The 12,144-nt window shown below is 43.2% G+C and overlaps 1 protein-coding gene across 1 annotated transcript; it reads right to left on the reverse strand.

Annotated features, from left to right (window-relative positions):
* Positions 1–304: 304 nt before the first annotated feature.
* On the reverse strand, positions 305–8,627 carry LOC147304656 (uncharacterized). The gene is made up of 2 exons (XM_086280529.1): positions 8,508–8,627; positions 305–2,467 (listed from the first exon to the last, which is right to left on the reverse strand). Exon 2 carries the CDS (start codon positions 2,173–2,175, stop codon positions 613–615), a length of 1,563 nt encoding a protein of 520 aa, XP_086136655.1. The 5' UTR covers positions 2,176–2,467; positions 8,508–8,627; the 3' UTR covers positions 305–612.
* Between the last annotated feature and the right edge of the window lie 3,517 nt (positions 8,628–12,144).

Consider the following 12,144-nt stretch of genomic DNA (forward strand, 5'->3'; position numbering starts at 1 on the left):
CAGCATAGCAGAAATGGCAGTCATTTGGTCTAAAGAAAAAAACAAAAGAAAATAATAAAAAGAAAAACATAGGAAATGAAAAACATAGTAAATGAAATAACAAGTGGAAAAAATAATAAAACTAAAACTACAAAAAAATAAAGGATAAAAACCTTATATTTTAAAACGAAAACTTACAAAAAAAATAAAAGAATGAAAAGTAAAATGAAAACTTTATATTTTAAAAATGATGAAAACCTAATATGTAAAATGAAAACTTCAAAAAAAAATACAAGGATGAAAACCTTATATTATGAAATGAAAACTTAAAACTTCAAAAAGTACGAGCATGAAAACCTTATACTTAAAATGATGCAAACTTTAAATTGAAAACTTTATGTGTAAGCTAATGAAAACTTCATATTTAAAATGGAAACTTTATGTTTAAAACTGAAGACTACAAAAAATAAAATAAAAGCATGAAAACGTTATATTTAAAATGAAAAACTTTATGTTTAAAAATCAAGACTTCAAAGAAATAAAAGGATGAAAACTTGCATAACCTACTAATGTTTTAATCAGTGCATGATCACTTGACAAGTCATTTTTAATCACCACGTCATTTATTAGCAGTTAGTACAAGTTCTCCTCTAACAGAATTGCAACGGGATGTTGTTCTTCTTGAGGCACGGCAACATAAGCAGTCATTGTAGTTGTTATCATCTTTGAAATCATTACTCTTAGGCATGGCAACACACACAACACTAATATGAGCAGTGCTATCATGATGAGACCTAGAAGAAAAAATGGCTTTGCTACAGCAGCCAGCCATGAACCGCTGAACAGCCAGTCAAGCCAGCCTTGTGCTGTAGCTGCTCCAGGTGTGTGGTCAGTGACATATTTTTGCAGAGCGGTCAAATTCTGCAAAGCTTCATAAATGTCTCCTCCAGTTTCGTATCCATCAGGGATAAAAGTGCAACATGTTTCCCCGATCAGCTTGCAAACTCCTCCTTGTGATGCTGTTAGCAGGTCTAGTGTCAGTCTGTTCTGCAGCACCATCGTTCTGATGGCCTGCTGTTCTCCTGCTAAGGCGGTTCCCAGGGTCTTAGTCAAGTTGATGTGTCGTAGCAGAGCATATCGGTTGATCTCCACGTGATCTCGCACCTCGGCAACTCCAATGCCGGGGATCAAGCTCTGTAAGAATTTCACTCCTCCTCCCCAGATGCGAAACTCTCCCGGCACTCCAGTGTCCACGGTAATGCCGAAAGAATTGGGGGAGGCGATGTCCACTTCACGTCTCTGCCGGCTGCTTGGGTGATGTGCAACACTTTGCATGAAGAAAACATGATCTGATAATTCCACCAGGGCGCACAGACCTCCCCAACCTTCAGGGAGTGACAGATAAGCCTTGTTGCCACATAGGAAGTACCAGTCAGCCAAAACTCTGGTTCCTCTGCTGCTGGGTGCCGTCCGTGCACATCCTGTCTGGTACTGAGTCTTTGTTTTTAGTGGCATTCGGTAGCTGTAGTCGGAGCGACAGTTTAGGCCCATCAGCGTCGTGTCACTGGCACAGGTGGCGTTGATTGAACAGGCCATACACTTCCTCTCGTTCCTTGGTGGGCAGAAAGTGTATATGGACTTACATAGGTGAGTAGGCAGCTCCCCCACTGCCCGCGAGCCATTGTTCATCACACATACTGGCAGTTGTGATGCGTTCAGTTTGTTCAGTAGAATTACATCAGGCAGTGGGTCTGAGACTTGGGGCCAGGTCAGTAGGTAGGTCTGTCCGGAACAGTTCACATTTGTGAGTGATGATGACCTCCAGGTCGCTTTTGCTGGGATGCTGTAGTTGGCTTTGGACCAAAGAGTACCGTAGCCTGGATGTGTTGCCAGGCCCAACAGACACCAACTGCGATCTTCAGGTATGCTGTACGGCCACAGGCCAGACGTCTGTGAGGATAGGGGCATATGGGTACATGCATAGCAGTCAGTTTTGTTATTCAAGTGAGCTGTAGTGTTCATAAACTGCCACCAGAAGTTAGTGGCGTATCCATGGGGAAACTTGGTGTACTTTCCTTTGTCATACAGTGTCTGCCTTTTCTCCATGTAGCGTGACTTGTTGTCCCTCACGGAAGCAAAGGTGAGGAGCCCGGCCATGGTCAGGGCCGCTGCAGTTGATAAGAGCCACCACGTCATGACGACGGAACACACCCTCCTGTCGCGAGTAGACCCCCCGGCCAGGAAAGCTGACCCCTCCACCGGGCGAGATCACAACAAGCGGGCAAGCCTGCCGTCAGCTGTGTTTAGATGGCTTCACTGACTCGCCTGCAGTGACTCTGATGGACCCAGGATGGTCGTTCCGCAATTTTGCAAGCGGTCGGTGTAGTGAGGAGGACTTGGTATGGCCCCTCCCACCTGGGTGTGCTCCAGTTTTTCCTTTGGAGCACCTTGATCAGAACCCAGTCACCGGGCTTTAGTCTGCAAGACACTGGAGAAACATCATCAGGTTGTTGATTATGTACAACGATCTCTTTGTTTTCTAATAGCTTAGACATCCACTCTGCTAATGTGTGTTCTCTGATTGATTTGTCTATTGGTTGACTGGTGATGGGCAGTGGGAACGGCCTACCATGAATGATTTCAAATGGAGTTAGTTTATGGGAGCCTTGTGTTAAGCGCATCCACATTTTCACTAAACCCAAACATTCAGGCCACGGCCTTCCTGTTTCTGCCATGCATTTCCTGAGCCTTTGTTTTATAGTGCCGTTAGTTCTCTCTACAAGGCCTGCACTCTGAGGGTGATAAGCACAGTGGTGTTTTATGCTGAAACCGAGTGCTTCAGAGACCTTAGTGATGACATCATTTACAAAATGAGTGCCGTTGTCTGACCGTATCAAAGCTGGGATGCCATATGTGGGTATGAAGTGATTGCACAGGCACTTTGCTACTGAAATTGCGTCTGCCTTTTTCACTGGATAGATTTCCGGCCACTTTGAGAACACGTCTATAACCACTAGGGCGTATTTTGACCCTTGACATTCGCTTAGTTCAATAAAATCCATATGAATTGTGTGAAAAGGATGAGGCGGAGTTGGAAAACGGCCTCTTCTTGGTCGCAGGTTACCTTGAGCATTATATTTTTGACACGTCATGCACGTTCTGACAAATTGTTTTGCTGAAGTTTCAAAATTTACAGTGTAGAAATGAGTGTTGACAATACAGGTCATTCCCCCCGATGACAAATGCGTACAGCCATGAGTCACTAATGCCGCCATTTTGTGGAGCGATTTTGGCAACACTGGCTTGCCATAACACATCATTAAATCGTTTGTCAGAACTGCACCGTGTTTTAGCCATTTTGCCTGCTCTGCTGTGCTTGCTGCTTTTTGTTCACTTTGCAACACATCCAGTGGAATCTGATGTGTGTTTACTGCCATCAATGTCATGTGTGTTTTTTGTGCCGCCTGTTTTGCGGCTCTGTCAGCAAAATTGTTGCCTGTAGTAATAAAAGAGCCATCAGTTTTGTGTGCTGCACATTTACACAATGCGAGTTGTTGTGGTAAATGTATTACAGTCAGCAGGTGTTGTAAGAGGCTTGCATGCTGGACTGGTTTACCGGTTGATGTAATCATTCCTCTGTTTTGCCAGAGCTTTGCGAAATGATGCACAGCAGAGAAAACATACTGGCTGTCTGTATAAATGTTTATTGGTTTATCTTTGTGGATTTCACATGCACGAATAACAGCTATCAGCTCAGCGCTCTGTGCAGAATATGAAGAAGAAAGTGGTTTTGCTTCTATTATTCTACTGTCTGTGGTTACTGCGTAACCTACACAATTACGACCTGTGTTGTCTTTAGAGGCCGATCCGTCCACAAAGACATCAGTAAAACCAGCTTGTGGCTCAGCATGGATGTCAGGGCGGGGTTTGGTGTCTTTGTCTAATTCTGCATGGCAGTTGTGCACATCTCCATCAGCTGGTGTGCTCACTAGAGTCCCTGGATTCAGTGTGCCACATTTTTCCAGTGTGATGTGAGACTGTGATAGTAAAATGCCTACATACGATAGCTGTCTGGCATGAGTCAGGTAAGAGAGATTGGCTTGCAGCAGTATAGATGTGACAGCATGCGGGACCTTGACAACTAGTTTGTGGCCTAAGACAATGTCTGCTGACTTCTTTACTGCCTCTGTGGCCGCTGCACAGCTTTGGACGCAAGTCGGCAGGCCCGAAACTACAGCGTCTAATTTACACGAGTAGAATGCCAAAGGGCGCTGTTTGTCACCAAAAGCCTGTGTCAGAACTGCCTTCATGTAGCCGGCCCCCCCATCAACATGCAGCACGAAAGGCTTGTCATAATCAGGCAGGGCCAGGACTACATTTGTTTGTAAAGCCACCTTTAGGTTAGTAAATGCTGTGTCTGCCTCTACCGTCCACGTTATTGTGTCACGCAAAGCAAGGTTTTTGCCATAAATCATGTCTTGGAGTGGCTGAACTGTTAGTGCATACTCTGGAATCCAAGCTCTACAGAAATTACACAAACCTAAAAAACTCATCATCTGTTGTTTTGTTTTAGGTTTGGGTGTGTTTTGCACTGCCAGCTTTCTGGTTCCCAGCAGTGTTTTGCCCTGGCCTGTGAGTGTGTGTCCGAGATATGTAACGTTATCACTCCACAGCTGCAGTTTGTGTTTTGAGACTTTGTGGCCCTGTTCAGCCAAATGCTGTAGCACAGCAAGTGTGTTGTCTTTGCACGCCTGCTGTGTGTGACCGGTTATTAAAATGTCATCTACATACAGCAAGTATTGACCTAGCTGTGGGAGCTTACAGCTAGACATTGACTTCTTCAGTGCTTCTGCATAGAGGGTTGGGCTATTCTGGAAACCCTGGGGCAAACGAGTGTATGTGTACCTCTGACCCTCATAGGTGAAGCCAAACAATGGCTGTGAGTCTGGATGTAGTGGAACTGAGAAAAAGGCGTTTGAAAGGTCGATTACTGAGAACCACTGTTCGTTCGGTGTGACCTGATTTAAAATAGTGTGTGGATTAGCAACCACAGGTGAGATTTGTTCAGTCACTTCGTTTATAGCTCTCAGGTCATGTACTAGACGGTATGCACCCGCGGTCGCTTTTTTAACAGGAAAGATAGGAGTGTTGCAGGTGGCTGTCTTTGTTTTTATTAAAATTCCTGCCTTCTCCATGGCTGCTATCACTGGGCGAATGCCATGTCTAGCCTCAGCAGTGAGTGGGTATTGAGATATCAGTGGTCTGTGTTTTGAGAGAGGTTTTACTCTTACTTCATCAGCATTTTTTATAAGGCCTACATCAGCAGGGCCTGTAGACCAGAGAGTTTCAGGCAGCTGAGCTAGTGCTGCCTGGTGTCATTCAGTCAGATGTGCGTGTGTTTCAGCGGCATCGGCTAGGTGTACAGCGGGCCTGACTGTGACCACCCAACCCAGTGTGTATCGGAAACACCCTGTCCGGCGGCCTTGCAGCCAGCCTTCATGAGTGTCTTCCGTTTTTTCATAAGTGTCTGCTTCAACCCTGGCTAACACATTTCCTAAATCTTTCCAGTCTGAATGATAGTCATGCGCTACAGACACGTGTGGCTTAGGCATGCGGTTCAAAGCCTTCACGGCTGCTGATTGGATTACTGAGCACACTGCATTTCCCGACTTTGTGACATACAGGTGTTGTAAAGTCAAACTCTGTTGTCCTAGCTTCCACACTTGCTTATCGTAAAGTGGGTCTGGACCTGGAGTTTGTTTAAATCTCAACGTGTTGTGATAGTCAGTGGGTTTCTGGAAATAGGATGTTGGGGGTGTATATTTGCGGGCCACATTGTGTAGTTTTGTGAGCTCGGGCAACTCAAGAGTCCAGTAATAATGTGGGACACCGTAGCCTTGAGAGAGACACACATTGCTGCTGTGTGCCGTGTTAATGCTATCTGGCTCTGGTGTGTTGTCATTTAGCATGCATTCAGCAATCATGCCATTCTCTTCCGGTATCACGCCTATCTTGAGTTCTGTCAAAGCGTCTCTTCCTAGTAGGTTTACTGGGCATGACGGGTCATATATGCATTTAATGAAGCACCTGCGGCCACTTTCGGTATGCATTAATTCTAACGGGGCAGTTAGTAATTGTACAGTGGTGTGGCCTGTGGCTGACTTCACAAGTAATGCATCTCTTGAGTACTGTAAGTTTTTAGGCGGCTGCCTTAGGACCGTTTTACATGCTCCGGTGTCACACAACATTTGGATTGGTTGCCCGTTCACGTGAATTAGCAGCATTGGTTTGTATTCTGACCCTAATAGCAATTGTTCTATGTTAAAAACTTCCCCTCCCTCATCAATGTTCATGTCTTGTGTGTTTTCTAGTCACATGTCGCTGTTCTCCATAGATTCGCCACTGTTTTGCCTGTCATTGTTCCTCCTACTATTATGTGTCTGTGGCTTACTTCTGCACTCTCGTTCAAAGTGACCTCGTTTTCCACAGTTGAAACAGGCATTGTCTCTTTCATATCTGCTGTCTCTGTTTCTGTGTCTGCGGCCTTGCTGTCGATTACCTTGCTTCCCTTTCTGTCTCTGATAGCCTCCCGAAAATGCAAGGAAACCTGTCTCTGAATCTATGGTGAAGACGTCAGCCTTATTTTTCTGTTTGTGCACTTTTGTGGCGTGTTCAGCATGTAACAGGGCATCTGGCAGGTTGCCAGTGTTCATTGTGACCCAATGTTTCTCTACATGTGCTCTGATTGGTGGGAGCAGGCCATTTAGAAACGCATTTTTTAATTGCTGCTGGAATGGCGTTGCATCGCCATCAGCATAATCTAAACCTGAATGCTGCCTAAAAACTGGGCGCAGGCGGTCTAAAAAGTCTGATGCAGTTTCATTTTCTTTCTGTTTCACCTCTCCTATTTTATTGTAGTTTGGCTTGGGGGCCAGCTGTAGTTTCACACGTTCATAGAAATTATGTAGTTGGCCTTCTAATTCAGGGTCACCTGCACGCAGGGGTTGTGGTCCGTTGCCGACCACTAAAGAATCTAAAGGATTATTAATTGCCCCCCCAGTGAAAGAGCCTTTCACTGAGCCAAACTTTAAACCTAAAAGATCTTGAAGTACCTGGTACATTTCATGACCGTTTAAATACCACTGATTCCTAATTGCTTCAACTGCTCTCTTCCATGTGTCAAAACCGTCATGCAGGGGCGGGACATCTTTAAGGACATTTTTGCGATCCTCATGTGACCATGGTCTAAACACAAGAATTGTGGGGTGTGCGTCTTGATGCCCCATAGGCCCAATCGGCTGACCATATCTGGGGTTAGGTGAACTTATTAATGGAAATACTCCTGGGGGGCTTGGGGGGTCAGGCCATATTTCCCTGCCTACATGATCTTCCCCTATATCTGCTTCAGGTGCATGTGTTAATGACATTTTAGCTAAATCTGCCTGCACTGAACCGTAAGGGTTACTCACAGCTGCATCTTTGTCTGTTTGCTTGGGAGTTGATGCAGAGGCAGTAACATAGGGGGGAGGGGCTGCAGCCGTTGCTTCAGGCACTTCACAGCTTTGCTTTTGTTTTTTATTCTGTCTCTTTTCTCTATTCTCAGCACGTCTCTGTTGCTCTTTTTTCCATGCATCTAGGAAAGTTAATTCATTTGTGCGTTTTCCTTTCTTTCTAAGATTTGTGGTTGCACTTATTTCCTTTAATAAGCTATCTTTGAGCTGTGTTAAAGCTGCGGGGCTGCACGTACCCTCCCACCCAGGACATGACGTCTTTTTAGGATTACGCCATCTCCTTGCGCTGATTTTCCCTGCACCTGGATATTTATTTTCTATCCACTGTTCGTCATTAATGAACTTTTGTGTATACTGCCCATTATTGGCAACAGGTTTAGAGGTTTTATTCCCCATTTTTCAATTTTTATTATTTAGTGTATCTTACTTATGTATTTATTTAGTTATTTATTTTTATTGATTTATTTATACACTGGCAATACAGCTGCTATCCACCTTCGCTGATATGAGGAATGAGAGTGGTTGCTCACACGCCCTTCTACTTTCGGACTATTTCCAAAAGCGGTGTGAACTTTACGAGGCGGAACTCGACCGTTCTCCCAAACCACCAGCACTTCAGCGAACAGCAGTGAAAGAAAAACACAGTAGGAGCGGCTCAGTCTCTTATTGGACCGTGAAAAGTCAGCTTGCTCCGTTAGTTACAACAATACACACATACATTCACATTCACACTTATTCGCGCGATCGGAACCCTTATAATAAGGGGAGCTGCCAGTCTTTCTGTAGACGAGCTACTTATTCCCTTGACCCAGCTGGGGGAGCTACTCAGAGCTCCAAACCTAACCCACAAGAGTGGGGAGCTTCCAGTCGACGAGCTCCAAGCTACCAGCCGACGAGCTACTTTAAACCCACAGAAGTGGGGAGCTTCCAGTCTCGACGAGCTACTTTCGCTATTTTAAATTCCCTGAATTTAAAATACGATTTTACGCAAGATTGTGTCAGTGTGTCTGTATCTACCTGGTCAGTGTCGCCGGGTCTGGTCCACCTCGATCGGGCCCCACCACCGTGGGTCGCTTTCTAAGAACGTTGGCCAAGACTCGAATTTAACGCCCTTGGTCTTTGACCACACACCTAGTATGTGGGCTGTCGACAGACGAGCAACGTGGACTGGTCACGGAGATGGGACACGATGGAGGCGCTCCGGCTCCGAAGGACCAAGAAATGTAGGGGGAAAACTCTGTAAAAGACCCAGGAGAAATAAAGACACAATGAGACAAAGTTACTTTCTTTATCAAACGTGTACACGGGTGAGCTGCTAAGAACAACTCACACCATGCACAGTGGCTTGGTAATTTTTATAGGAAAGACAGTGAGAACAAAACAAATAAAATAAACAACTCCATATGTGGCGCTAGTCTCGTCAGCAGAGAGCTGGGAGAAGGCTGTGAGAGATAAAACAATCTAAAACAATATGTCCCAAAACAGTATGTCTTTGCTGAGAAAGTCTAAAAAGATAATTCTAAACTAATCTAACCATAGGCAAAGGGCAGACAAAAGGCATCTTTGTACATTTAAAAGAAGGTAAAGAAACATAGAATCATTTTTCCTGTAACACTTACAAAGGCCATTATCAATACCAGTTTGTTGACACTATCCACATAAGACAGGCTTTGCAATATTTAAAAGAGTCAAATGTGCATTATAAAGATGTAGAATTCAATGAAAGTTGGCAAAATCACTTTTGTATGCAACAAGATGAAGCTCTGGAAGAGGAGAGCAATAAAAATGCTGTAAGCAGTGTTGCATCTTCAAATGTTGATGATGAGCTTTTGCATCACAGACAGCAGCACTGTATGTTTCAGGACACGTGTCTCATGCCTGTTGATATTGGACAGGAAGCACTAGATCAATATTTTACTAACATATTAAATCTAGCTCCAGCAGAAGGGAATAATCCTGTAAAATTACTTTCTGATCATGCAAATGAAGCCAAATGTTTCCCAGTGTTGTTTCCAAAGGGGGTGAATACGTATCATGAAAACGGAGAGAAGCGTTTGACATTGTCCCGTTGTTTTAATAACCGAATTTTACATGCTGATGGGCAGGTTTGCACAAAATGTCGAATATATCTTTTTTTGCTCAGTATATGTCTGAGATTTAACAGGTTATCTCAAATGTTTCAAAAGCATTGCGACAAGGAAAAGGTGATTGTACATATCAGAACGTTAGCCATGAGTTATTGAAAGATGAAGAGTCTTTGAAGAGGTTGTTGGAGTTTGATGATGGGTACCGTTTTCTTAAGCCTATTAGAGGTACTCCAGCTTTTTGGCAGGCAGCACAGCGTGACCTCTTAGCTTGTGTTTGTCAGCTTGGTATCCCCACTTGGTTTTGTTCATTTTCGTCAGCTGACATGCGATGGACAAATCTTCTTTATAGTATTTTGAATCAGCAAGGTAGAACAGAAACAGTTGAACAGTTAGAGTGGGCAGACAGGTATGATTTGCTGCGTCGAAATCTTGTGACTGCAGCAAGGATGTTTGACTTTTGGTGGCATTGTTTTCTGAAGGAGGTACTCATGTCTCCATTGCATCTGATTGGTAAGATTAAGGATTACTTTTACAGAGTAGAATTTCAACAGCAAGGTTCACCTCATGTGCACGGTCTGTTTTGGATTGAGAATGCTCCGCAGACTGATAAAAATACAGATGAAGAGGTGATTCAGTTTATTGATGAATATGTAACATGTGAATTGCCTTCACAAGATGAAACTTTATTGGACATTGTCTCATTTGTACAACAGCATTCAAAGCGGCATTCTAAAACTTGCAAAAAAAAAAGAACACAGTTTGCCGGTTTAATTTTCCCAGGCCACCATCCAGTCGAACATTTATATGTCGTAGGAAAATTGATGGCGGTGGCGCCACGGCCTCACTGTATCGCGAAAACTCAAAAGCTCTGCAATTTAACATGGCCCAGGTGTGTAGTTGACACTGACCAAAGATGAAGCTTATACGACCAAATCCCAAGGAGGAGTTCGAAAAAGTTCGTGGCATGGAAATGGCAAAATTAGAGCCAAAATGTCACCTTCACTACTAAATTATGGACTTCCTATTGGGTTTGCGTCAATGGGCCCACTGACTTTTTTGTTCATCTTGCCATGATACACATGTGTGCCAGATTTTATACATGTAGCTCAAAATATGTGTTCGTAGGGCTGCGATACGGTCTCTCAATCACACCACCACACAGTACTGACCCACACATATGGTTCTTACACACACACTGGACTTTCTGGACTTTGGTTTTGCACAACACTGGTCACTATATTCTTCATTTCCGGTTAATACTTGTACAGCTGCTGTTATTGTGTATATATTTATTTATATTTAGATTTCTTCATACATTCTTATATAGTTCTATATTGTGTATTGTGTATTTTGTTGTACAGTTATTTTATTTTCAACTTTAATTTATATATTTTATCTTATTCTTCCCAGTTAAATTTACCCTTCATTCTAATTTGTGTTGTACAATTATTTCATTTTTAACCTTAATTTATATTTTATTCCTTCCTAGTTAAATTTACCCTTTTTAATTTTTCATATTTATTTCCTTTCTTATTCATAGCCTTTTCCTTTTTTGTTTTCTTTAGGTCACGAGCAGTTGTCCAAGCATTTCACTACATATCGTACTGTGTATGACTGTGTACGTGACAAATAAAATTTGAATTTGAATTTGAATTTGCTTTTAACAAGGCATAGGTGGTGCTACAGAGCCAGTTTCACATGCTCATATGTAAAACCATGAAAATACAAAATTTTTCACCAGACCTGGCATGTGTGCAAAATTTCACGAGTTTTTGAGCATGTTTAGGCCCCCAAAAAGGCCCTTGTTTTGCCTGATTAATAATAAGAAACGGAGCAGATACAATAGGGCCTTCGCACTCTCAGTGCTCGGGCCCTAATTAAGCAGTTTCCTATCAAAATTGCTTAATAAACATTTATTTTGTTTATTTTTATTTTATTAATATTTTCCTTAAATGTGTCAAATATATATTTTCTCATCAAAATGTCCACTGAGCTGTGAGCCAGCGGGCGGCAATGCGCCTTAACATTGGTTGCCAACCAAGAAGAAGCAGCTGTGAGCCAGGAGGGAGGGGGTGAGCGAGTGATTCGTTCGCTCTATGATTCAGCACAGGGAAGGGAGGGGGTGAGTAGCTCAAATTAGAGGTCTGCGCGGGAATGTTTTTTTAGTCCCGCTCCCGCCCGCTCCCGCAAGGTTTTGTACCGCACCCGACCGCTCCCGCTGTATATTCAGTCTTTGTTCACCCGCTGCCCGCTTAGAATAATTTTCTACCCGACCCGACCGTTCCCGCTAAATTTAGATCTGGTTTCCAAAATCTCACATTTAAATGGGGTACCACCAAAAAATAGAGATAACAGATAAAACTGCAGGTTGTGCAATGATTGTATTTATTTTTCTTAAACAAGATGCATTTATCTGTCAACATGCAACATTTATCTTTTAACATGGAAAACGTGTTGCAAAAATAAAATAAATAAAAACGAATACAGCATTGTGGCCTACTTGTTATTTTTATGTAAAATACAAACGTAACATTTTTCTGTCAACACAGTAGGGAAAGTGTCGCGAA

Source organism: Aulonocara sp. 'chitande type north' Nkhata Bay, linkage group LG22 (genome assembly GCF_057382095.1).
Source record: "Aulonocara sp. 'chitande type north' Nkhata Bay isolate Kocher_YH1m ecotype deep benthic linkage group LG22, A_spYH_male_GT1.1, whole genome shotgun sequence".
Classification (NCBI taxonomy): Eukaryota; Metazoa; Chordata; class Actinopteri; order Cichliformes; family Cichlidae; genus Aulonocara; species Aulonocara sp. 'chitande type north' Nkhata Bay.

What these genes read in the sequence shown, in the direction of transcription:
- LOC147304656 (XM_086280529.1), bottom strand. Translation starts at nt 2,175, where the DNA reads ATGACGTGGTGGCTCTTATCAACTGCAGCGGCCCTGACCATGGCCGGG.